This window comes from Candoia aspera, chromosome 2 (assembly GCF_035149785.1).
Source record: "Candoia aspera isolate rCanAsp1 chromosome 2, rCanAsp1.hap2, whole genome shotgun sequence".
In the NCBI taxonomy this organism is placed as follows: domain Eukaryota; kingdom Metazoa; phylum Chordata; class Lepidosauria; order Squamata; family Boidae; genus Candoia; species Candoia aspera.
The window spans coordinates 106,751,047-106,778,564 of record NC_086154.1 but is presented as its reverse complement, the minus strand read 5'-3'; the positions used below and the strand labels follow the sequence as shown (position 1 = coordinate 106,778,564).

The 27,518-nt window shown below is 38.8% G+C and overlaps 1 protein-coding gene across 3 annotated transcripts in view; it reads left to right on the top strand.

Moving 5' to 3' along the window:
- Positions 1–27,518, top strand: part of SEC14L1 (SEC14 like lipid binding 1) — an 84,415-nt gene that overhangs the window by 54,100 nt on the left and 2,797 nt on the right. For all 3 annotated transcript variants that reach the window (XM_063292881.1, XM_063292882.1, XM_063292880.1), the window contains exons 3-15: positions 11,425–11,574; positions 11,654–11,785; positions 15,079–15,207; positions 16,020–16,251; positions 16,665–16,774; positions 18,484–18,673; positions 19,484–19,572; positions 20,748–20,818; positions 21,645–21,816; positions 22,044–22,178; positions 23,658–23,792; positions 24,941–25,195; positions 26,426–26,604. In XM_063292881.1, coding sequence (XP_063148951.1) covers positions 11,425–11,574; positions 11,654–11,785; positions 15,079–15,207; positions 16,020–16,251; positions 16,665–16,774; positions 18,484–18,673; positions 19,484–19,572; positions 20,748–20,818; positions 21,645–21,816; positions 22,044–22,178; positions 23,658–23,792; positions 24,941–25,195; positions 26,426–26,604 — 1,979 coding nt within the window. The remainder of the gene's footprint in view (positions 1–11,424; positions 11,575–11,653; positions 11,786–15,078; positions 15,208–16,019; positions 16,252–16,664; positions 16,775–18,483; positions 18,674–19,483; positions 19,573–20,747; positions 20,819–21,644; positions 21,817–22,043; positions 22,179–23,657; positions 23,793–24,940; positions 25,196–26,425; positions 26,605–27,518) is intronic.

The window sequence follows — 27,518 nt, the reverse complement described above, 5'->3', positions numbered from 1 at the left end:
AAGATTAAAGACCTGGTTTTGTAGGCAGGCTTGGAATGGCAGGGCAAATAATTACACCTGGGGATGGCCAGCGCCATGAAGTGATTCGGAGGGACCTACCACACTGAAGGACTGATTAAGATCTCTTCACCCTGTAGATTTTATTATATTTATATTTTTATTGTATTTTGTAATCATAATGGTTTTATATTTTAATCTTGTTTCATTGTAAGCCACCCAAAGTCCCCTCGCAGGGGAGAGATGGGCAGTGAATAAATTTATAAAATAAATAAATAAAACAGATTGGGTAATGATGCTTGGATTGCTGTTTGGAAAGAAGGTGTTCTGCTCAAAATAAACTATAGTCAGATAAAGGTCTGGGCTCATTCAGTAATTGTAAGCATATTACATTTGCATTGGTCTGTAGCTAGTAGATCTTTTCACTCTTTATAAGAAGAAGATTCTGAAGTCTGCCTATCCGGGCTCTAGTTTAGTCCTGCCAGATTAGCAGGAAACTGACATAATAAGTGTATTTAACTTTTCAGAATGATTTCAGTTTTGCTAAGGCAAGGAACTACTTTGGAATACCACCAAATATAAACACTTGTCAGTGTTCTGGTTTATCCTAACTTCAGAGGATAAATTGAGAGGGGAAAAATAGAGATAATGGCTGCCTAACCCCTATTCTGTAGATACCCAGCATCGTTTTGTTAGTAAGGATTCTCCTTCTGACTAACAAAGCATTAAATCTCCCACTGAATATAACTTTAATGATTCACAGGTGCCTTACTCCTTGAAAGGACAGTTCTTAATACTGTTTATTGAACCTGAAAACATGTCACAATATTGTGCTTTGTCTGTCCTGTTCCTTGGGTTTATGTACTCCATCACATGTATGGCCATGAAAAGGAGGTCTAAATAGGTATTAATTGCCCAAATGAACTGCATTGTGGCATCATGCTCAAGGCTTAAACTGTAATTTAACTTTTAACTAGTTTATTTTTGAAAGTATGTGTGGGTGTAATCTGTGCATTTTCATTAACTGTGCCAAAAAGGTGTTTTAAGTATGCAGACAAGCAAAGGGACTTAGATGGTTTTATTCCTCCTGGGTTTAGTGCTGATATTTAGTATTCTGAAGGGCTTCCAATTAAAACATGTATACAGCCGAGAGCAGTAAATTGGTTTAATCATTGTTTTTATTCTTTTTATGAGATTTGAAGTGTTTGTTAATTGTTAGCTGCCCTGAATACCGAATGGAGAAACAGGCAGGATATAAATTAATTTATTCATGCATACGATACTAAAGGGAGGCCATAGTAACCAGACGTTTAGTGAGAAGAAATATTCATCTATGCTTCCTGGCAATTATATTGTCATTATTCAACTCCAGAACATAGCCTCAGGTCTTAAATGTCTCTCCTGTGACATTTAAGAACGTAGTGCCCTCATGCAGTTTTTCTACAAAGTATAAGTAACTTTGCAATGTTGCAATGTTTTGCCTATTGTTAGAACATTATCTTTTATCTATCTACTATAATAGATGAAAGAGGAGGCAGACAAAAACCTGGATGCTCTTTGTCTACAATATCTTCTTGGTCCACCCATTGATACCTATTCATTACAGGTAGTCCTTGTTTAATGTCTCTCGTTCAGCAACCATTTGAAGTTATGATGGTGCTGAACGAGGGGTACTTACAACGGGTCCTCATAGTTGCGGCTGTCAGTGTCCCCGCAGTCACATGATCATGATCCAGACACTTTGCGATCAGCTGGCAATTACGACATCGCAGCATCCCACGGTCACTTGATCCCCATTTGGGATCACTGCTAGCTTCTGACAATCAAAGTCAATGGGGAAGCTGGCAGGAGGTCATAAATGGTGATCATGTGACTGTGGGATGCTGCAATCGCACAAGGTTCACTTCACAAGGACAGCTGGGGCTGCCAGAACTGCTGTTGTAAGTTGGCATGGTCATCTGACATTGCGCCTTACAACCGTGTTGCTAAGTGATGAAGTTCCCTGTCCCAATTACCGTTGGTAAGCAAGGACTACCTGTATTATGTAAGTAATATCACCTTCAAGTTGTGCTCAATTCATGATGATTTACAGTGCATGGACACATTAATGCAGCTTTCCTAGCAGTAAGGTAGAAATATTTTCCCTTTGCTTTCTTCTTTTTTTCCCACTTCCTAGTCTAAGACTTTCTGGATGGTTCCCCATCCAAGTACTAATCAGGGCTGATCTAGTTACCTTTTTAGATCAGCGAAAATAATTATGGAACTGAAAGAAGAGAGCATTATTACTCAGATCATGAAATTGACCTAGGAATCAAATCACATTAAGTTTGTTCATGTGTGCCTTTTAGTACTTATTTATTTTGCCATCTTTCAGGGCACTTTTCTTTCTTCTAATTTGCTAAAATGTCATGTTACTGATTAATACCCATTAACTCATAATTTGAAGATCTCTAAGCAGCAGTACAATAAAGAAATATTATCTTACAGTAATTGAATGTAGAAAACTAAATTAATTAGGAAACTTAATAACATTTCTATTCTTCGATTAATGGATGAAGAGATCATGGGGAATAATGGGAGAGGCAATTAGCTGTATTTATGGATTATGAGTTTATGGGCTATTGGCTGTGTTACGAAGATGTCTTCACCCGCAACTGTGGGCAAAACGTTTTTAAAAGTTATTGGTGTGGCATACCCATCAGGATTAACATGCTTGATTGCCTAGTGCTAGAAAATATTCACCATCATGTCAGGTGTGAAAAGGAGAAATGCTGCATAAGAAAACAACTGAGATTTTGGGGAATTCAAATCAGAAGTTTCAGAACTTCCAAATATATAGTAAGCAGATCCTTTATGACTTAATAAAGCAACTCATTTTCAAGCTTTCTTAACATAATGGCCCTTCTTAATGCAAATTGTGATTTCACTACAACAGGCAGATATGTTGTTATGCTCTTGCTTTAATAAATACTGGAGTATGTGTATACCCTGAATGATTACAAAGGATGTGTTTGTTATATTCTTAACTTCCTGAATCCCACAAGACCGTGGGAATAAGTGTCATGGCATTTAGACATGTCTGGGCCACAGTAGCAGAGTAAGTAATGAGTTTCCTGATGGAATTTCTTACTTTTCCAAAACATACTGTGTTTCTTCATGTGATGGGAAATGTGAGTGACATCAGTGTTGGACTCAGTTCAAGAATTTAACTTGCTCTGCTAATATTTTCTTCCTTCAGTCCCAAGAATGAATTTTGAACCTGTTCATTTATTATGTTTTATTTTGTTACACATACAGTTTTGCTTGACATTGCTTGAAATTAGATTATCTAGTTCAGAGTACTATTTGTGTTTCTGTAATCAGTTCTCATGTTTTGTAAAAATGTCCCTTTTTGTTGTAAGGAGTAGAATTGAATGTGAATGGCTTCTTTCAGATTCATTTGTTAATACAGTACTCCCAAGCTTTTTGGATGATTTACCCAAAGAATGGGGGGAGGCAATGTTCATTCACATCTTACAAGGAAAAATGTGTGAAGTATTCAATCTCAGTATACTTTTATATGAACCTCTGTAATTTTGTTGTCAGTGTCTTACAGGAAATGCCATACATAAAGTTCTATGTCTTGATGTCTTAAGTGGGTCTGCTTCACCAAAATTATTTAAAAATACTTTCTGACAAAATCTCTTTGTAAGCCATTATGCAGTTTTGGAATGGGCATTTATGGTATAGCTTAGTTATCTGCACAAGGCTCCTCAGGGTGATGATGATGTATGAGAGAAAGTCCCATTTAGCTTTTAATGTTCTTATCCACATTGCAATCAAAATTGCATGCAATTTTGAATTGCATTCAAGGTATGAGCTGCTATAATGAATATGCATTTTGTTACTAGGAGCTACAGTCAAGATTTTCTAGTAGTTTTAAGCTATTGCCAACAATATACTAACCAGCAGGCTACACATAAATGACAGATAATTATATGCTCTTGGGCAAGATATAAAAACCTTGTCTTAAAAGTAGAAAAGTTATTTGTAATCAACACTGAATGCAAAAGGGAACAGTGACACCACAGTGGAGCAGCTGATAAGTTGCATTGTGAGGAAGATAAGTTGAGGGGAAAAAGATGTCTAGGATTATTTAAGATTGGCTTCTCTAAGTAGTAGTTGTAATAAAGATGGGATCTTTATCTTGCTGAATCATGGATGGTGCTATATTCACATTGGAGGCACAAGTTAGATAATTAGGTGGAAGGATCTACATTAGGCAAGACATAGAAGTAATTGGTGTGCTTCAAAACACAAAAGAGTTAGTTTCTGCATTTAGTAGGGTGGTCAAGCTATAAAATAGAAGCGTAACTGAACAAACCGTGAAGGAAGAAAAGCTAACAAGGAGGAAGCTATACGTTTTTTAAAAATTAGCCTGATATTTTAGATTGCGAGCCCTTATTGATCTTAGGTACAGAGTTATTTTCTAATATTGATGGTATGCCTCTAATATCTGTGCATTTCTAATATGATTACTGTGGTTCATAGGATATTATACTGTTTAGAAATGACACAACTATATCCTTGGGTGTTTTATACTATGTCTGCTATTCATTTATCATGGGAAATTCTTGGTAACTTTAAGCTGGTATGTATATTACTGGATCTAGCTTTTTGTGCCTAAGAGGTACATTGATACATTAATTCTCTTGGAGTACCCATACTGTCAAATGAAAATAATTGACACTATTCCCCTGTGAGTGGCATTTAGCAATATTTATATGGGTTTCAGCTCCCATGTGGTTTCTTGGCAGACATCTGTTTATTTTAGAAGAGGGAGCAGGTGGCTTTCATATCCTGTAGTATCTTTAGAAAGCTATAGCATCAGCATAAAGGAATAGAGCCCCATTAACACCATTTTCCTGATCCTTTTAAAATTTCCCAATATAGCATCAAGTTTATAAAAAGGATCTTTGAAACACTCCTCCTATGCTGACATTAGTGCTGCTTTGGCTGTTAGCACACTGTTTAGGATGCTGTGGCTGTGTGCTGGATAATCTTGTTGTTCCAGTTTGGTGAGTTGCCCCTAGCTAGGCAAGAAATACCTAACAGAAGAACAAAAGGTCACAGCTCTTCCAGTGGCGATAAGGGCCTTGTAAATAACCATAGATATGTGGAAACAACTACCAGATTGTGAAAGCTGAATTTCTCTGAAGGTGTTATATATACTCCAGGTTGCACACATTCTTCTGAAATACATACTGCAGTCAGTGGGTTGTCAGAATTTAATTGGGATAGGCCATACTGCAGCAGCTGCTCTCTAGTTTGCAAATGTGCTAGTAGTTGGTTTGTTAATTAAGTCCAGGAACACAGGAGTCCTTCTGTTTGTTTGTTTTTAAATGCAGCAACAACTTTTTAAAAATGAACACACAATATAGAATATGGCAGAGTTGGCAGCATGTAATTATCTATGCCCTTAGGACAAATTGCTCTCCTTCATTCTCCAAACTTACCAGTCAAAGAGAATATGTATAGCTCAAGGTTGAACTGTGGAGTCCTTGGTGCTCTCTGAGCCTTGTGGTTTTCTTGCAGACGTTTCATTGCCAGACTAGGCAACATCTTTGGTGAGAGGAGGGAGCGGGCCTTGCTCTCAGTTTATATACAGTGGCTTGTCCTACTTGTGTACTGTTTGATTGTTCCTCTGGTGTTGATCCTGGTGTTAATCTTTGCATATCTGGATGTTGATTGCTGGCGAGGAGGTGTTCTGGACCAGACAAACAATCAACACCAGATAAACCCCACTCCCTTTTCGCACTGAAGATGTTGCCTAGTCTGGCAATGAAATGTCTGCAAGAAAACCACAAGGCTCAGAGAGCACCAAGGACTCCACAATTCTCCAAACTGACTTGTCCCAGGTGATGTCCAAAGTGTATTTATCATTCAATGTAGCTTTCCTCCAACCTAATGACCTACTTATACATGGGGAAACTATTAAAAGATTCTATAAACTTAGTAACTTTGATCTCTCAAATTCAAAGTCAGTGTTCTAGCACCAGAGTCCTGGAGGTGACCCCTTTGTTAAAAGTTGTCATCCTTAAATCTGTAGTTTGCAAGATCATTTGACATCTTAAGGTAGGGGTGGGTGATTTTTAGAGGGTCACAATTCAGTCCCCCAGCCTTCCTGAGGACCTCAGAGATGGTTTGCTGAGGTGGTGATGTCATTGGAAAGGATCAGTAAGATTTGTTGGTGGGTTAAGGGTGGAATAGGCATGGGATTAAATTCCCCTCTAAATGGCCTGTTGCTACTCTTTCTCAGAGTACTTTTAATTCTTTTAAGATCATTTCCTTGGGGGTGGTTGGACACAGGTGTTAAGGAAAGCAGTGAGAACAGTTTGCCTTCCTGAGGTCTTTTGATCCCATTCCCTTAAGCTCCTCTTCCAAAACAGATTGAAATCAGCCCCCCACCGTCAAAAAATTAAAAAAAAAACATGGAAATTTTGGGTTGTTGGCACGGATGGGGAGTTAAGGGGTGGAATAGAAATGGAAGGTCTCCATGAGGCTTCTTGATCCCTTTCCTGTCTTTAAATTTGAAGGCAAAAAGGTGGAAAAAACATAATGGTTTCAATTTAATCATTTTGCTGCCAAAATTAAGCAAGGGGGCTGCATTTGGGCCACAGGTTGCTCACTCTTGTCTTAAGGTAAGGAAACACAAGTATGTAACTTAAACAGTCTACTTGCTTTACCCTTGTAGCACATCTAGGGTAATTCATTCAGGTACACTTTGTGGTATCACTAGAATCTTGTATAAAAACTTTAAAATTAATGCAAATGTGTCATAGAATGACGCAAGAAGGAAACAGTTTGAAATGGTTAAGTTCTGGTTGAAAAAATAGCTTATTGCAAATCTTGTGGTTGCTAAGCAACTGCATATTTATGGTTCAGGTTTTCAGCTGGTATGTGGGAAATAATATCTGAAGGCCTTGTTCAGTTGCAGCTGATGCCAGACTCTGTCATCCACATCATGGCAAAAAGTGCTGTTGAGAAATGAAATGCCACCGCAGCTGGCCTCATGTAGCTCTGCTGAAGTTGCTGAGCATTTTAAAGTTAAATTAAAAGTACATGCCTGTTTATCTTTATAAAAGCATTCTAAACATGGCTAGTTGCATAGCATATTAATACACTACATTTTTAAAGTTTTAATAATAATGCAGGTTAGACCTACATACAATAGACCACGTTGTACCGAACAGTAGACAACATTGGCACCGAAGATGTTGCCTAGTCTGGCCATGAAACGTCTGCAAGGAAACCACAAGGCTCAGAGAGCACCAAGGACTCCACAATAGACCACATGTAATAGACTACATGCGAACTACATGGTGTTGAGCAAACTGCCTCCTTCAAACATGTATGTGCTACATACAACAGCTGTTACAATTTCAGTCAAAGAGGCTTTAGCTGCCACGTATGGTTAACCCTTTTTCATCTGCCAACACTTAAGTGTTGTTGGAAGGAAATCTTACCAAGGGTTTGTCCCGAGCCGGGAATGAAGAGAGGCAGGCAATTGCTGGAGCAGAGGTAATAGCTTTATTGTCCGAGACCATGAAATACAGGAAAAAAAAAAAAAATCAGCTGTGGCCACACATGTATTTCCCTCATAAGCTCTTGGCTGTTCTTATGCAAAGGTGTTCCCACCCTCTAGGAACTGGAGAAAAGTGAAGTGCAGTTTACCGGATTTCAGAAAGAAGGCGCTCTGTGGTCAGGCCCCTGCTGTTGGTGTCTCCTGTTCAGATGGTCTGTGTTCCCTGCAGGGCTGTGGCTTTGTCTACTAGCCTGGGCTGTCCACCTTGGAAGGAATCTTTTGTTAGAGATCTGTGGAGTCCTTGGTGCTCTCTGAGCCTTGTTGTTTTCCTGCAGACGTTTCATTGCCAGACTAGGCAACATCTTCAGCGTGAACAGGAGAGGGCCTTGCTCTCAGTTTATATACTGTGGCTTGCCCTGCTTGTGTTGGTGGGGGTGTTGTTCTCTCCTTGGGAGTTCTTTGATTGGGCTGTTGTTTGCTGCTTGGTTGATTGCCTGAGTTAATAGTTCCTTGATTAGGGTATGTTGTGCTGCTTGATTGTTCCTCTGGTGTTAATCTTTACATATCTGGGTGTTGATTGCTGGTGAGGAGGTGTCCTGGTCTTTTGGCTTTTCTATTGTCTCTTTTGAATGGGGTGTAAATGTTGTTTATCTCTTTGTGTATGTTGATGGCAGCTTTGTCTGAGTGCCAGGCTTCCAGGAATTCTCTGGCGTTTTTGGACTTGGCTTGGTTTAGGATGCTCACGGTTTCCCAGTTGAAAGTATGGTTGAGTCTGTCTATGTGTTGTGAGATTAAGGAGTTTTCATCATGTCTTCTGACTGCTAGTTGGTGTTCGTGGATGCGCTCTGCTAGTCTTCTGTCCGTCTGTCCTACATAGTGGCTGCTACAGTCCTTACACTGTATGTTGTAGATACTGTAACTCCTATTTTTTCTTCTTGGGCTACTGGGACTTTAGGGTTGCTTAAGATGTTCTGAAGTGTTTTGGTTGGTTTATGTGCTACGGTGATGCTGTGTGGTTGTAACAGTCTGTTGGTAGTTTCTGAGATGTTTCTGATGTATGGCAGTGTTATCCTTTTCATCGCTTCTGTTGGTTGGGTTGTAGTGGGTTGAGTGGTCAGGCACTTTTTGATAAAGTTGAGGGGGTATTATGGAGATCTGTTTGGCTGTTCACTTGAATGGGCTCTGCTAAATTCTTGTGAAGTAGTGACCTTTTGTTTTCCAAGGTTTCTGATTAAATTGGAAGGGAATCCTTTGAACAGTTGAGCTTCCTTTTACATTTTAATCTCTGGCTTCCCCTTTTGCATCAAACCCATTCTATTTTGTAACTTTTAACCGTTTACCTTGCTCAAGGGAAAGGCAATATTGCAGAAAGACAGTGTTCTGGGGGGAGATGACACAGAGGGCAGGGAGAGATTTTAATTTCTTCTAACAGTGTAGAACAGATTCTGCATTTGATATGCATTTTTGCATTATTGTTATCCTGTGCAGTTTCTGTGTGGTGTTTTTTTTTTAATTTTCAAGATTCTCAGTTCTGATGACAGCTGCTTCTTTCATGGGTCAGATGATTTGTGAATCTACTTCTCAGTTCTCCTATGATTTCTAAGCCATTAGCAAACGTGGCTACTTCATATTATTTCTGAATTCTAAAGCTACAAACATACTGCTATTTTTATATCCCAGCTTGGAAATATGTTTCTAATCTTTAGCACTAGTGGTGGATTTCCAGTTTGATTCACTATTGTGCCTGAATAGATTCTTAGAATTCATGTTTATGACTTAGGTGTTAAATGTATGCCCAAGGTAAAGGAATATGTTCCTTCACATTGAAACTAGCATGTTTAGGGGCAGATAAGGAAAGAACCTTTTTTTTTTTTTTTTTACTAATGTCCAGCTTTCTGTGAGAAGAGAGGAGCATTAGAACTTTCTGCTTGATAATTTTTGTATAGTGGAGCAATATCTGCAGAAGGCAATAAAAAACTGAGTCCCTGGCAGACCTTAGGTAGTCAGGAGATGGGAAGATTTACCAGAAGATTGCAACTAGGAATGCTACAATTTTATACAGAGTGGAAAATCTCGTGAATGCCACCAGAAAGATGGAGAGATTACAAATTGATATCTGTAATGGTTGCCTAATCCCAAATACTCAGTCTCACAAGCTCGGGCTTAAAGATAACTGATTTATTAAAGGAATAGTATGCAAATACAGAGAAAGCTGAGAATGAGCAAAAGCGCGCCAAATACAAACTTAAAAGCCTTGCCTTCAATCCAGTCCCGCCCCAAGCACCCGTCAGCACGCACCCCCTCCCAGGTGCTAGCAACCGTTACACGCGCCTGGGAAAGTAACCTTGAACAGGATTGCAAACCCAAACATACATTCCAAAGATCCAAAACAAAGGAGAGTGCAGGAATGGAAAAACCCCAACATGAGCCAGGCGGGTATACACGTAAAACGGCTTGACATGTGAAACGTTAAATGTTAACAGAACATTGAAAGGGGAAACATGACAATATCCTAGGAATAAGTGAAATGTGTTGGAAAGTATCTGGGCAACTTGATACAAAAACCAAAAACCAAAAAGGTTTTTTTTCTGGAAATAATAATATACATCATGCTGGAGTGTCTTAAAGTTTATACTGAAACTGGATTGTTTCATGATGTTATAATTAGCAGCACACCATGTCAATGGTAACACCCAAATGTATGCCCTTATAGCAAAAATGAGGATATAATAAAGAAATTCTAAAAAGTTAAAAGGCTGCTACAATTAATAAATGCACATAACACATATACAAAAAGATCACCTTAATGGGTGATTTCAGTGCACCCATTAAGTATGGGTATAGGTAAATGTGATGATCTGATAGAAGAACTTGGCTTAGGTATTAGAAATGTATGTGGTGAACATCTGGGGCACAGTTCTGTGAAGAACAGCAATATGCAGTTATCTATACTTTCTTTAAATTACCACCTAGGAGATAATGCACTTGGATATTTGCCAAGGACATACAGTCAGAAATTGAATAGATTATATTCTTATTTATATTGGGTGCACCCCCTCGCACCTTCACGCACCCTCCCTGACCTGTGCCGCACCCTCCTGAACCCCTGCTGCACCTCTCGCGCACACCCTCCCTGACCTGCAGTGCATCCTTGCGCAACCCCTTGCGTACCCTCTCTGACCCTCACTGCATCTCTCATGCACTCTCTCCGACCCTCCCCATGCCTCCCCCATGCCTCCATGCACCCCCTCACTCTCTCCCTTAACTGGCAGCTGCTACTTACCTGCCTGCCAGCCTGGGACTTGCAACTTCCTGCTGGCTTCCCCACTGACTTTGATTGTGGGAAGCCAGCAGGAAGTTGCTTCACCTAACTACTGTGGGATTCAGTTAATGACTGCAACCAGGACTGCAGGGATTGCCATCACTAAGCAATGCAGTCACACTTTACAACTGCATTGCTTAGTGGCAGAAATTCTGGTCCCAATTGCCATCATAAGTCGAGGAATACCTGTATATACTTAGACATGAATACAGACTGGGAAATGGTTGCTCCAGTTCTGAGATTAATTTGTATTGCTATGCTTGGGGGTAACCAATATGGAAGGAACAAGCTTTAGATGTCTTTATTAGGCTCGGAGGAAGGACTTGGGAAAAATCTAGATAATTGCCTAAAGATTCTCATCCAGTGCCACACACTGCTCTTGATAGGTATGTGAGATATACAAACTAGCATCTTAATATTTAATAGGATTTAGCCATTTATTGAAATGAAGAAGACATCTGTGATCAGTTTAACAAGTATATGAAATGCTGCCTAGAGAGTCTTGTAGCAGAGGTTGATGTGCATTCTTCTTTTCTTACAGGCATATGAAAGAAGGTTTCCAACTTGCCCTCTCATCCCCATGTTTGTAGGCAGTGATACTGTGAATGAATTCAAGAGTGATGACAGAGCAATCCATGTGATTGAAAGACGCTGTAAACTGGATGTAGATGCACCACGGCTCCTGAAAAAGGTAACGTCTAGACAGGTTAGATGTCCAAATAGCCATCTACAAGGCTGCTTCTTAAATTCATCTCTGTTCTCCTTCTCAGATTGCAGGGGTAGATTATGTTTACTTTATCCAAAAGAACTCCTTGAATAGAAGAGACCGCACTTTACACATAGAGGCCCACAACGAAACTTTCTCAAACAGAGTTGTCATTAATGAAAAATGCTCTTACACGGTGAGTAAGGGTAGGCTTGAATTTTATATTATGGTCTTTCTACGAAGGGTCTGTCTCTGGCCCTTTTTGTCTCTGGCTCTCTTTGTTATTTATGGTTTCAGTTATTTATGGTTCTGCTTTTCCTATCTAGGGTGCCAAGGACGTAAGATACAAAACAATTAAAAGCACAGTTAACCCAGATAACATTACTGTTGATCCAACTCTACAGACTTGGTTGAAGAGAAGTTCTTGATTACTTTCTAAAAGCAGAGTGATGAGAATTAAGTGCACCTCTTGAAGAGACCTTGGGAGCAATGCAGAAGCAAACCTCTGAAATTGGAGGCATTTTTAAGACGGCCTTCCCTGCATCTGTTTTCTCCGAAAAGATTCATGCTGAGATAGGGAGCCCCTAAAGCTATAGGGCTTTGAAGTTCACATGAATGTCTGGAACTGTGTCCAGAAATCAGTTGGAAAATAGTAGAAAGTAATTATTTGTTGCACACTAGAGTTCCTTTCAATCTCCAGCTGTTTAACTCATGTGGCCCAATTTTCTTACCTTGGACAAAAAAGTACAGTGCAAAAAAAATAAAGTATTTATGGAATACATTAAAACGGGTATGTATTAGCAGTCAGAACCCAGATTTAAGTTGGCAATTAAATCAGTATGAAAATATTCAATAGATTATCACATTTAATAGGTTGATGCTAGGATATAAATGAGAGGACACATTCCTATATCAATGTTTGTTAAGTTTTCAAGTATCCGTGGTTTTCCTGATCACTTTAAGACGTGATATATGATACTCAGAAGCTGTCATTTATATTGGCAATTCTGATCTGAGGAAAATCTAATTCACAAGACTTAAAATAATGCAGATTTGTCACTTGCCTTGTAGACATTCCTAGATTTTATCCTATTCAAGGAAATTATTGGCTCATGATCAGAGTCTACTAATGAGCACAATAATTCTACTTTTTAAAATCTGTTACTTCTAGTTGGATTTTTCTCTAAATACAATCCTAGTTTAACTTAAGATGTAAGTCACTTTTGCAGGAAGGAAAGTTTTGGAGGTTCACAGTAATACACAATTTATTCAGCCCAAAGTGTTTTGAATATTCTTTGAGGACACTGGTAACACTTCATAATGAAGCACTTGGAAAATATTACTTGTTTTTTGTTTTCTGTGTTTTAAAAAACCCTCTTCATATCTAATTTATTTTTCTGACTAACGGTTTATATACTAAAGATCCCTTGCTGATGCTTCAGTACTTCATATTCATATATTTAAATGTTAATCATATGCAACTCCTAAGAAAACCCTTATTGAGGGTTATACATCCAGGCCTATGGGATGGCATTCAGTTAACAGAATTCAATTAACAGAATTCAATTATATGAATGATAGGGTTTGTACATGCAGGTAAAGATCTAAAAATTACAAGTAAGATCTAAATGAATTCTTAATTTTGCCCTTCTGGGGATCAAAATAGTTTGAGCTGATCATTTGTAAGAGTAAGAAGATACTGATTTTCCTCTTCTATGTTTCATTATAGAAAAGGTGGAACAAGTTACAAGAAATCTAGGAAAGAGAAGTATTTCTCTTTTGTAATTCTTACTATTTTAAACTTGAATATGTCCTAAAAATATGCTGGCAAAAGTATTCCTAGCATTATCCCTGTGAAACAGGTTGCTTTAGATCAGTGTTTTTCACACTGGGCAACTTTAGGATGTGTGGACTTCAACTCCCAGAATTCCCCAGTCATGCTTCCTGGGGAATTCTGGGAGTTGAAATCCATACATCTTAAAGTTGCCAAGTTTGAAAAAGCTTCCTAAGACTGAAATTCTGAGATCCCATTTAATGCATCAATATATTGATTCAGGAGAATCTAAAAACCAGGCTAAAACAGTCAGATAATCTAGGCCTGGGTTCTGGATATTTAAAAAAATGAACTGGTTTAGTCATCAGAGTTGGAGAATTTTAAGTGCTGGTTAATCCATCTCTTTGGAGATAAGGGACTTTTGACAGTCCTTTCCTGTGAGGTGGCAGCATTTCATTAGTAATAGCAACTCTAGTTGCTTATGATAAAAACTAAGATCCAAGCTGGAAACACATTACTTTTTCCCTGTGAAAGAAGAAATAAAGAAGTGAATTGGATCTTGGATATGAAAAGTCAATTTAATTCTGGCTGGTAATCTAAAACGTTGAGTATTCTTGTAGCTGGTTTAAAGGACTAGAGCGTGGGTGTCCAACCTTTTGGCTTCCCTGGGCCACATTGAGTGAAGAGGAATTGACTTGGGCCACACACAAAATATATAATATAGTTAATGTATATAAGTAATAAAGCTTCATTTATTTTTTTATATTTTTTATTATAAAATTTTAAAAAATGGGGGGGGAACATAAAACTAGTGGGATATTTCGCATTGTTTTTGTGAAACTAATGCATCATTGTCTGGTTTGATGAAAGTGGTTGCAATTCTCAGTGAGTTCTCAAGGTGCTCATCAGAAATTTTAATTCTAATTTTACTCTTCGTGTGCTTCATCCTTGGGGCCACATTACTAACTGTTCAGGGCCACACGCAGCGCTTGGGCCGCGGATTGGACACGCTTGGACTAGAGCATAAAATGTAGCTGGAAATTTGATTTTAAAAGGTGGTTACTAGGCAAATAGTTTAGCAAAGCACTAACATTTCATTGCCCCAAAGTGAAATGTGGTAGATTTCAACTTGCAGTCTTAGTTTATGAAGAGTTAGATGAACTTATGTAGACTCTGATACAGTCAAGATAGAAACATTTTTACTTAAATGATATATAGCCATTTAAGTAAAATCAATAATTCCTGTAAGAAGTTATTGGGCACCTTTTGTTGAGAATCTTTAGAATAAGCAGGAAAAAGTAATACTGACTACAGTCTTGATGAGAGTGTTGAAAAAGTAGCAAACAGTTGATTATGTGTTCTCAGGTATAATTGCAAAAATGCAAGGAATTACCAGCTACTTGTTCCTTACCTTTTCATAGAGTTAAATGACACTAAAAATCAAAAGGACTGTAAGTGAATACATTTGAAGTTAAACTCCATAATTCTTTGACTTAAGAGCATATTATTTTTCAAACAACGTGTTCAGTAAAATACTTCTGTAGCTGCACAAGTGTTATTGCACATTGTGCATCCTATTATGTTAGTGAGAACACAGTGTTGTAAGTAAAGAAAAGGAAAATGCACTATCCAATACTTAAGAAATAATTGTCCTTGTGATATTGGCTTAGGGTTTTGTTACACCATGTGCCCACTTTTGTTTCTCAATCCTCCAGGTGCACCCAGACAATGAAGATTGGACATGTTTTGAGCAGTCCGCAAGTCTTGATATTAAATCTTTCTTTGGCTTTGAAAGCACAGTAGAAAAGATTGCCATGAAGCAATACACCAGCAATATTAAAAAGGTGATCTTTTAAGTTTTATATCCAAATAATCTTGCTGCTTCCTCAAGACTGGGAACAATTTTCAACTCTTTTGAGAAAGGTCTGGTTGACCTTGTATGACTTCATACTCTGTGTTTGCTCTCATCTTCTGTTAGAAGCATGGTGCACTATATTATATTGGCAATGGGGGACCTGAGTATGGTAGGGTCTGCTCATCCAACAGTAGCATATATTGAGATTATCATCAGTTCCTGTCATTTGGTCTTGTCAGAGATAACTGTCCAATAACAGGAATGACTGAATACAGCAATAATGGGTATCATGCTGTGCTTTAGAATAAACCAGTTTAGAAGAAGCTGACCTCAAATGCTAAGCCAGTAAGGATGGTCTACATTACAATTTATATTTGGAAGGAATGAAGTTTCCCATGTCATGACCAGGAATAACCCTCATGCCTCAAAGCAAATATTTGTAGCTCAGGGTTGAACTGTGGAGTCCTTGGTGCTCCCTGAGCCTTTTCTGGCTTGTTCAAGGCTCAGAGAGCACCAGGGACTCCACAGTTAGGCCTGTGCTTGAACAAAGAGGTCCGGAAGGCATCTTTTTCACTTCTCACTTTTTTGTATTGAAAGCCATGGGAATGTATTTGTTCTTCTTGGGTTTCTACTTCAGGATTTGTAATACTGAACTAAAGTATCTGAGATAATGCTAAGTTTCTGCCTATTCCAGCAGACTTAGTTTTCTTTAATCAGGAACTAATGATGTGGTTTCTCCTCCACCCCCTGAACCATGTGTACCTACAATGCATTGATGTAAGAACTGTCTTGTTTTAAAAGGGCAAAGAGATAATAGAGTACTACTTGAAGCAGCTAGAAGAAGAAGGTATAACATTTATTCCTCGTTGGACTCCGCCTGCTAAGTTTGCATTTGAACGTGGCACAGTTCACTTAAGACAGTCACTGTCCCCTCCAATCAACATACCTGAAATTGCTGTTAAAGAGGGACTAAACCCCAAGGAAATCAACACATGCAATAATGCATCAGAACTGGCAGCTGGAACGCCTGATGGTGTGTGGTTTGCTTGTCCTGTCCTCTTTTACAACTGTTTTGCAAACACCATCATAATCTTAGCTGGCTTTTAAGGATACAACCAAAGAATCAAATTAGTTAATCTATCCTCAAAAATGTAGGCTAGCAGTTGTACAGTGTTATCTCTTTTCAAGAGTATCAAGTAAACACATAATTTTTATTAACTGGGGACTCAGATGATGGATGGTGAAGGCAACTAGCACTGTTGAGGTTACAAGGATCTATTGAAGATTAGAACTGATGAAAATACCTATCAAAACTACTAGTGGCTAACTTATACATAGTAAATAATTGAAAATTTCAGGTTGCTGTGCAAATGAGGGCTTCCACTGGAAGTATGGACAAAGAAAACAATTCTATTGACCCCCTAACAACATGCTTAAAATTTTCAGACAAGCTAGATGCGGATTATATCAAGAGGTATCTGGGTGACTTGACACCACTTCAGGAAAGCTGCCTCATCAGGCTTCGGCAGTGGCTCCAGGAAACACACAAAGGCAAAGTAAGAGGATGTCTCTTTGGCTTCCTGTCCATCAGAAAAGTGCATGGTGTACAAGAATGCTTGGCAGCATGTCAGTTTCCAAAGGAGGAAACACGAACTAGTTTGAACTTTAGTTATTTGTAGATTAGAAAAGTCTACTGTTTAGTTTCCCATATTACAGAATCCAGATTCCTTAATCTGTTTGCAATTGTATTGGGTGATTCTCCCTTCTCCAAGCCCTCCTCCTTGTGATGTTTCTATGATCCCCTATTCCTATGGTAGAAAATTTCCTGGACTGTTTTTTAATATTTCCTGTCTAACTTCTCCATCTTACTGTAAGCCATCTTTTTGTTCCTGAATTTCTGGCTTCTACCTAAAATAAGGGTATGTAAAACATTCTGCCCATGAACTGTTTTCTTTATGGATCAGTTTTAGGTGGTTTGTGCAAGACCAAAAGACATGCATTTTGTTCAGGCATGGACCTGAATCCTCTGTTCTGTTTTGTGGGGTGGAAGGTGGGGCAGGAATAAGACAACATTATTGGCAGAAGCTAAGAGGAAGCAGGGAGAAGAAGGTGCTGGAGGATGAAGGAGGAGCAATTGGGCTGCTGACACTGTAGAATTCAAGCATTGCATTTTGAATGGATCCCTCTGTCCACCCTTAGCCCAACAAATTTCCCAACACCTGTCACTGCTGCATTTGAATTCAAAGGCAGCAGCGCACGGTGCCTGATAAGGGGAGATGGGGAAAGAAAGCCACTGGGGAATTTTTAGCATATGTTAGCCATATGCATCAGGAACTGACCACTAGAAAAGGCTAATTAGACCAAACAAAAATTATAGCCATATTTAAATTATTATTTATTGTTTTCAGTTATTTAGTTTTTCAGGCTTCATTGCTATGTTTTTTTTTTCAAAACATTTAAGTAGCGGATAGAATTTTACTGTATTATTATTAAAATATATAGGCATTGTTTAAAATACCACTGTTATATGATATTATATATAGTCTCAATCTGAATTATATTCCATTTTATAGGTTTTATAATGATTTAAGTGTTTTAGTGAGTTCTTAGCTTTGTGCCAGTAATTTTTATTGTTAACTATGTTTTCCATAGCTGGTATGTTAGACTGTTTACATTAGTACAGTTGTAAATCCTATACTTTCACATTACTTTGTGCAGGTCAATGACAGTAATAAAGATTTTGATTTGATAATTATATGTAATTATCTATTTCATTCTATTCATGTTGCTTACAATTTCTTGTTATAATTAGCAGCAAAAAGGCAGGGAGCTTTTAGTATCACATTGCTTAACACTAGAAAGCATTTTTTTTTTCTGTTGAGGTCAAGGGTTTATTCTTTTCAGAATAAAGTGAGCTAAGCACTTGTTCTATCAGCTTCCTGTTACTGTATACATTTAAAATTGTCTTAATTACTTCTCTGGTATTTACTTGGTGAGTTGATGTATACAGCTAGAATGTCCCAGTTTACTTCTGTTCACTGTATTTCTCATCAAAGCTCTTGAGTGTTCTCCAAATATTCTTTTAAACTGCTTGCCTGATTGTACTATTTTTCTGTGGAATGAATGAATGAAAGAAATGGCAGCCTTTCTTATAGGGAAGGGATGGTGTTTGGGCATAGAAAGGAAGTAGTTTAGTCCTTGAAATTTACTTAATGGGTATTATATACTTTTGACAGTACTTAGTCAATGTTTACCACATTTATAGATTCCCAAAGACGAACACATCTTAAGATTCTTGCGTGCCAGGGATTTCAACATTGATAAGGCCAGAGAAATCCTGTGCCAGTCTTTAACGTGGCGCAAACAGCATCAGGTGGACTACATCCTGGATACCTGGAACCCTCCTCAAGTACTCCAGGATTATTATGCAGGTGGTTGGCATCATCATGACAAAGGTATGGTAGCAGAGGTGCAGACGGCCTTTTACAGGGGGAAATCTTAGGTCTATTGAAATACTATCAGTCAGTATGGTTTGCTAAAGAGAGCCTAAATGTGATTGGTTTAAAGTGCTTAAAACTGCTTGTCAACAGTTTTAAGCACTTTAAACCAATAAAAAAGTTTTAATGATATTTTGTTGGAGCAAAAGGTAAGGCATAAAGATACAAGTATCTGGACATGATGGAAGGCACCCCGTTAGGAATTGCAAGAAGACTTGGGTTTGTTTGTTTGTTTGTTTATGTGGCTTGTAAGCTATTTCAATTGTAGCCATCTCTTAAGTGGTGAACACAGGTTAAAACAATATAAAAAGATAACATTAACAATCTGCAACTTCAGATCTCCGCTTGGTTTTCAATCGTGCACAGTTTGAGAGAGTGGTGAGCATAGCATATAGCAGTGGCTGGCCAAAATCCTGCCATAGGATCAAATCAAGTTGTACCTTTGAAGGCCATTGAAGACCATCTGGAAGCTACTCTGGTGATATTTGCAATAATACAATAAAGTTGACAAGTCATACTGTATATGAGTGGGCGGCCATAGAAAATGCAATTATAAACAAACAGGAACATAAAATTAAGGGTGTTTCCAAGCAAGCAGTTCCTATATCTTCTTTATTTATGCAGCCAAAACGTTTGTTGGAAACAAGTTAGTAAGCAAGTATTGATAGTTCCAGTTTTCTTTGGAGAAAAATACAGAAGGCCTTCTAACCATTTCTTGGTTCATCAGAAGATAACTTGAATGTCACTGTCGTCATTCTTTTGGTCCAGATGGGCGTCCACTGTATGTGTTGAGACTAGGCCAGATGGATACCAAAGGTTTGGTGCGAGCTCTTGGAGAAGAAGCCCTGCTTCGCTATGTAAGTGCCTCAGATACAATTTGCAGATGGTTTTAATAGTGAATGTTCTATCCCCACTTCATTATTCTGTATCAGCTAGAGTAGCTGGATGTTCTTCAGTTAGGTTGCTCCTAGTAACCATGTCCAACATATCTGCAGGGGGCTTAGTTCCTACATCAAGGAACATTCTGGAATGTCACTGACAATTTGTTCATTTTGATATCTTTTTATCAGAATAGCAGTGTGCTTTTTCTGGCTTTTGTGTAAGGATAAACATAGGCAACTTTTGGCTCTTGAGATACTGCTAAACTATAATTGACTGCATTTCTTACTATTGGCCAGCTAAGCTTCAAAGTATAGTAACATCTAGAGCAGTGTTTCTCAACCTCAGCCACTTTAAGATGTGTGGACTTCAACTCCCAGAATTACCTAGACAGCATGGCTGGCTGACAAATTCTGGGAGTTGCAGTCCACACATCTTACAGTGGCTGAGGGTGAGAAACACTGATCTAGAGGGCCACAGATTGCTCACTTCTGAATAGGAGAATGAGGTTTAATCCTCAGATATCAGAGCAGCCTTTCCACCTCTGAGTGCAAGTAAGAGAGTGTCTTTCCAATTTCATAAAATTACCCTCTTTGCCATGACCCATCCTCAAAAGAGCCAAAGTTTCAATGAGATGACAAATTCTACATTTTAGGAAAATAGGTCAACATTACATTGAGATCTTTGGCTGTACTATTTCTTCCCAAAATTGTGTTAATATATGTAGTGATTTGAAATCCAAAAAGGGCTATAGATGGACAAGGACAAATCATAATGAACCTTCACATTTCTTACATCATCAATATAAATAATGTCAATTCCTTTTTAAACATTCTTTGAGGGTTCCAATAAATGTAAAATAATATATTCTGATGAATTAATTTCATTTTTAAATTATAAGAGGTATACTTTCACATTTTTTAACACCTGGACCTATTCTTCAAAATTGGATATTCCAACTCTTCATTCAGATACACAGTTCAGATACACAACTAATATTGGCTTTTATTTTATTTTTTAATTCCTTGTAAAAATCGAATAAAGTAGAACCAGAAATATCTCTGCGGCCAAAATTTCATCCATGTAATGCAAATTTCATTACAAATCCTGAAGTAGAAACCTGATGCGACATTCTCATCTGTATTATGTGCAGGTTCTATCTATAAATGAAGAAGGACTGAGGAGGTGTGAAGAAAATACAAAAGTGTTTGGAAGACCTATAAGGTAAAGAAACATTCTTGAAATTCCATGAGTCTGTTTCATTGAAGTCTAGATATGCTTATGCTAATCAAGATGATGCTTTGCTGTCCAATGCCCTGACCAAGTCTTGGGTTAAGAAATGGAACACATTAGCAAAATTCCAGTTGTCATTTATATAGCATGGCACTCACAGGCAGACTTATCGATAGCAAGATTCTGGCAACCCAACCGCACTGCTAAAGTTTAGTCACCAAACAACAGTGTCAGATACCTCCGAGTAAGAGGAAAGAGATCCAAATGAGCACAGGTGGGATTGGGAAGTGATGCTAGTCCCAGGAATAATGTGAAAATAGATAGTGCTGCCATCTGGTGTAGCTCAGCTAATTATGTTTAGGCTGTATGAATAGAAGACTATTTGGGAATTCCATATACAATGTTGTGAATCCATGATAGCATCAAAGTGGGGTATAAACAAATTAATAAAAATATTGTTGGCCAAGGAAAGGCCAGAAAAGTTGATCAGTGCTTGCTGTACATAGTGAGCAAGGCCACTAATGCAAAAGTTGAAAGAGTCAGAAGGAGACTGGAAGCATTATAAGTATCAGGATTTGAAAGCGGGGAGGGTAAATTTTTACTCTGGGTGCGTGCGTGCATGTGTGTAATTAGCAAATGCTTCAGGTATTGTGGATGTGATTTAAAACTTTTTAACCTACTAGAATTTAACCAGGTGAGGAGTTAGAATATCTCTATCTAATATAGTATAGTATATTTGTATACTGTCACAATCAAATGATTGATTGATTGATTGAAGTTGAACATGTTGATTATGCTTTATTTTGGGGGAAACCAGCTCTTGGACTTGCTTGGTGGATCTGGAGGGCTTGAACATGCGCCACTTATGGAGACCTGGTGTCAAGGCCTTGCTGAGAATCATAGAGGTGGTGGAAGCTAATTATCCAGAAACACTAGGACGTCTTCTAATTCTGCGAGCTCCCAGAGTGTTTCCAGTCCTTTGGACGCTGGTAGGTTCTTACGTTTGTTCTCTGTTTGGAAATTTGTGTTTTGTAAATTGGAACCAGTCTGTACTTTGAAATAGGTAAGATATGCAAGCTTGATATTTATAGTGTGCTTCATTTCTGGAGCCACAAGTAGAAATTCAGCTAGAGCATAGACAACTATGTAACCATGTGTTCCTCTTGAATCTATCTGATGTCTTGGGAATGTTACTAATTTAGTATTTTGTTTATAGGTTAGCCCTTTCATTGATGACAACACTCGAAAGAAATTCCTGATTTATGCTGGCAATGATTACCAGGGTCCTGGAGGTCTGTTGGATTACATTGACAAAGAAATTATTCCTGATTTTCTTGGTGGAGAATGTATGGTAGGTAGAAAAAAAGAGAATTGTTTTCAACCAAGCTTGATGAACTGTAATAATTTACTCTTTCTGCTAGTTTAATCCAGTGCACAGTCTATTAGGCCTGTGCAGAGGGACCTAGATTCATTTCAAAGAAGCTGTTTGGGCCATGTAGTGACACAATTTGCTGATCTGAAGTGGCCATCCAGTTCAACTTAGCAAAGCAATTTGGGTGGCTTTGAATCCCTTTGGACTCAAGCGAGGTCCAGGGGTTCTAGGCTGGGCAGCTTTGGAATTTCCCAAAGGCTTTGTTGAAGCCACCCAGCTTAAAAATCCTTTGGCACACGCCTCTGGGCTGGGGCTCTTCAGCACATGTTGCAGGCAGACCCACAGCATTTGCTGAAGATGAACAGCTCCAAAGCACTTCAGACAGTTTTGCAGGAGAAGGCTCCTCTCAACCTTTTTCCAGAGCACCACCAAAGGCCTTTTGGCCTTTCTGTGCCTCCAGCAGGATTCAACACTCGTGATAACCGAGGAGGGAAGAGAAGAGGAGGGAGGAACAGCAGGTGGTGAGGGAGCATGCTAGAGAGAGTGACACCCCTGGGGGCCTCTGTGCTGGGGGTCTCCTTTCTGGCACGCACCTGCCTTTTTGCAGGCACTGTGGCTCCGCCCGGGCTGGGCTGGCCTGGGCACACCAGCGGCAGCAGGAGCCACCCACATAGGCAGGAGGAGGGGGGAAGGAGGCAGGGAAAGGAAAAAGTGGTGGTGGTGGTACAGGCTTTGGCATCAGAGTGCCAAGATTTCTGGAGAGGTTGAGAAGTCCAAATATTAAGCAGAGGGGTGTTTTTGGTTGCAAGGCATCAGCCCCCCTCTAGTTTTGCAAAGGGGTCCTTGGGAGAGGAGGTGGAAAGGCGGGGGCGAGAAAGAGAAGGTGGATTTGGGGAACAAGGTGCTGGTGGTGCAGAGAGAGTTTCATTCTTTGTTAAGTTTCATTCTTTATTTTTAACTTAAGAACACCGTTAATTCATATATACAGGCCTGCACGTGAAACAAATATAATAATTTTGTAACTTCTGGCCTATATTTGAGCCTGAATGTGCAGGGGTTCCCCGAGGCCTGAAAAATATTTCAAGGTTTCCCTCAAGGTCAAAAGGTTGAGAAAGGCTGCAGTAGATGGTGAAATTCTTTTCCTGCTGAAGAGCTGGTTTCTGAATTTAGCTTGTCTTACAGTGAAGTCAAGTAGAATCCAGTGTTTCAAGCCAATTAACCCTCAGTCTGTGCCCCATTAGTATCTGCTTGAGAAGTATGTTGTAAGGGCAGGCATAAGCTACAGTGAGAAAATGGGGTCATTTCCAGTCACAGAATGTTGTTTTACTCATTAAGCTTTTTACAGCTTCTCACTTTTTCAAATTGACTCTGGTGTATTCTTCCTGAGACATTTTCTATTGGAGCAGAAGCAGATCTGTTGCTGACTCTCCCCTTCACCCTTTAATTAAATCTATGTAGTGTGAAGTTCCAGAAGGTGGGCTGGTTCCCAAATCTTTGTACCGGACAGCAGAAGAACTGGAAAATGAAGACATAAAATTGTGGACAGAAACTATCTATCAATCTGCAAGCATCTTCAAAGGAGCTCCCCATGAGGTATATCATTTTATTTTTTCCCTTTGCCTCTAGTGTTTGATAAAAGTAATCTTCAACGAGCTCAACTCGTTGTTTTCTTAACAAAAAATAAGGAAGTGGTTTACCATGGGTATTTTCTTGGGTGTTTTTTGTTTTACTTCATAGTCTAGCCTATAGTCTTGGTATTTGCTGGTAGTCTCTCATCTGAGTACTAATCAGGTTCAACTTTCCTTAGGACCTGCCATCTAGCTGGGCAGCCTATGCTAGAGAAAACCAAACAGGTACTTGGGGAAGATTTTTGGAACCAATTTAACTTTCAGAGCTGGTTCAAATGATCCTGTCTCGCTCTTTTGATTTCAAAACTGAAATACCACTTCCATAGTTAGGAAAAATCATACCATAAAACTATTCCTTTTTGTGTGTGTGTAATTTTTTGTACATTCCATTAGGTGCTTCAATCTTGCATGACTATTTTGGGCAAGAACACTGTACTGAGTATCATCTGAATGGCCTCAAAATCCTATCTATGCATTTGTAATGGTCATGCTTATTTCTAAGGAAAAGAGACCATGAGTGAAGTGTGTGAAGTCCACAACCCCAGCCCTTGACTTTCCCTCTGAGTTTCAGCTGTATGATGCAGCATTCTAAAATCTCTAATCAAAACATTATGAAAGGGGAGCACATCCTCCTCTGGCCTCACCCTCTGTGATCTGAGCACTGTTAACAGTTCTGCTAGTGCTTGGCTCACAGTATTTTCCTAGACTTCCTAGCCTCTGTTTCTAATACTTGATTATTTTTCTTTAAATAACCATAAGTCTTTCCTGACAACACCCTGTGTTTCTGCGTTTGGGGCATCTGATTTTAATTTGCAACTTTAAGGTCTTAACAATAATCTAAAATGAAAATGAAAATTAAATTAAAATTAAATACAGTTAGATTCTACTGCTTTAAGCACATGACACCATTAATGGACACTACAGCTAGATACAAACACAATGAATACACTCTTGAATCTGATTTCTGATAGATGGTACTGTAACTGATAGAAATAGCAGGCTCCAAACTACTGCAGGATTCCTAGTGAGAGAAGGCTGACAGTAGAGCCTTCACCTGTTGAGATATCTGCCATGACTTGAGTTTTTAATATAGTCACTTGCCTTTCTTTCCAGATTTTCATTCAGATTGTGGAAGCTGCCTCTGTGATCACCTGGGATTTTGATGTTTGCAAAGGTGATATTGTTTTCAACATCTATCACTCCAAGAGAGCCCCTCAGCCTCCTAAAAAAGACTCTTTGGTAGGGGCACATAGTATTACCTCTCCTGGTGGCAATAATGTACAGTTGATAGACAGAGCTTGGCAACTGGGGCGAGACTACAGTATGGTGGAGTCACCGCTCATCTGCAAGGAAGGGGAAAGCGTGCAGGTGAGAACAAGTCTCTAAACACAATCCGTACTTTGATTCCTAGCAAAATGCCATTAGAAGTTACCAGAATGGGCTTTTTAATCCAATCATCTTTTGAATACCACAACAGCATTCTTGTGTTGCCTCTTTGTGTTGTGTAACTAGCCAGTCTAATAGAATTCCTAAGGTAGCACTGTAGCAGCATGAAATCTTTAGAGAGTAAAGGCTTCATGTATTTTCTCATCCAAAATGGGGTGTTATAGTATGGCTATAGGAAGGGAAGGGATCTTAAGTCTTTCTCAAACAGTTTGAGTTGGTCTCTTCCATTAAACTTACTTTGCCTTCTGCTTCACACCATAATACTCAGCCAATTACAGATCCTATATTCATTTCAAGGTTCTGTAAACTGGGACACCAATTCAGCATTGACATTGGAGGTCATCACCAACCCCACCTTAAAATAAAATAAAGTACCTGCTCTTTCAGGGCAAGGGGAGAGTGATATTTTAATCAGTCATGCACTTCACAGATTGATTGTACATCAGCAAGGAACCTCTACCAGGGGATGTGTCATTCAATCTTTCTCTGCTTTAGTTGGTGATCAAAGTAAGAATTCTTCTCTCTTGGGTTTCTATTCCTCCTTCAAACTTTGCATCCTTTTTCTAGGAAATAACGGCAACTAGGGGAAATTTTTTTTAAAAAGGTCTGGGAATCTCTATAAATGACATCTGTGCATTTTAAAAGGGCAATATGCAAATTGGTACAGTAGTGACAAATTAATATGTCCAACGTTATGCTTAGCTCCAACTGCAGGGTAGTGGGCTACATGGTCCATTCCAACTTTGTGATTCTACATGCACTGGTCTAAACATTGAGGCTTACTATCAAGTCAAGATCTGCTACTAGGTATTATGTATGCTGTATTTGCTGATTTAACCCTTATTTTTCATAATATTATGATAAGACCATGATGGTCAACAACCACAAACTCGGGAAAACCAAATAGTGTTTAATGGAACTCTGTTTCTTGCCTGCCTGCCTGCCTGCCTGCCTGCCAGCCAGCCTCTCTGAATTGATCAAGTAGGCTGAGCATGGCAGGGAGATTCAGCCATGCAAGAAATGGAGTGTTATGCTAGTTGAGTCCTACAACTGCTGGTTGGTGAAGTGTACTACATTATATCCAGATGGATGGTCATCAGCACTGGTGGCCTTTTCAGACTATTTGTTGATTTTCTCTGCTCTTGCTTTAAGGGATCCCATGTGACTAGATGGCCTGGCTTCTACATTCTCCAGTGGAAGTTCCACAGTATGCCTGCCTGTGCTACCACCAGTCTGCCTCGTGTTGATGATGTCCTGGCATCTCTACAGGTCTCATCTCACAAGTGCAAAGTGATGTACTACACAGAAGTAATTGGGTCAGAAGATTTCAGGTAAGATTAGCTGTAATATTGCAAGTGTCATTCTTTAAAAAAAAACCCAAAAACCTGAGAATATTTCTTATGGCTAGCTAAACTTAAATGCAAGTAGTCAAGGACTTCTCCAGAACAGTACAGGAACAGCAGGCAGAACCCATGTGATTCTGTATCCAGTTCACAAAACCTTAAACTTTTCTTGCCTTGTTTGACTGATTTCACAAAAAATAACATTTAATATGAATTCGGAAAATGATTTTGACTAGTCAAAATGGTCCTTTCTAGGGGTAGCTAATATATCCACTGCTCTCTAAACAATAAGTACACTTGACTGATATTATCAAGCATTAGACTGATAAACAAACAGAGGGAGGAAAAGAGTTCGATGGTCTTTTAGTCCAGAGATAAGGAGCAATCTGTTATCATGAAAACTTATGTGCTGGTCTCAAAAACTACAGTAATCATGGAATGCTTAAGTTAGCTTTACTGGTCTTTTTAACAGTAAAGAGATCAGTTGTTGGCTGCATGGTCCCAGAATTTTTTCTTACACTAACAAGAAGTTGCATCAGACAATAGTGACCTTTGCTTATTGATTTGAAGAGGAAGAAAACAGCAAGCCAAATACTTTTGTCAATGAATTTATGACAAATCTTTTTTTTTTATGCTATTCATTATAAGAGGAACTTTGATCCGTGCAGGTGCTGGCATTCTGTTTCAGTGGTATGATCTCTTTGAAATCAAATCTTTTTTTTCAAATCAATTTGGTTTTTGATTGTAAGTGGCAACTCTATAGTTGTATAGTGTATATACTGTACAATGCATGAAATCCAGAAGATTCCTTAAATTGACTCAGATTAATAACTTTTAATCTGAATCAATTTAAGGAATTTTCTGGATTTCATACAGTACATGTCTGTTTAGTGTTAGATCAT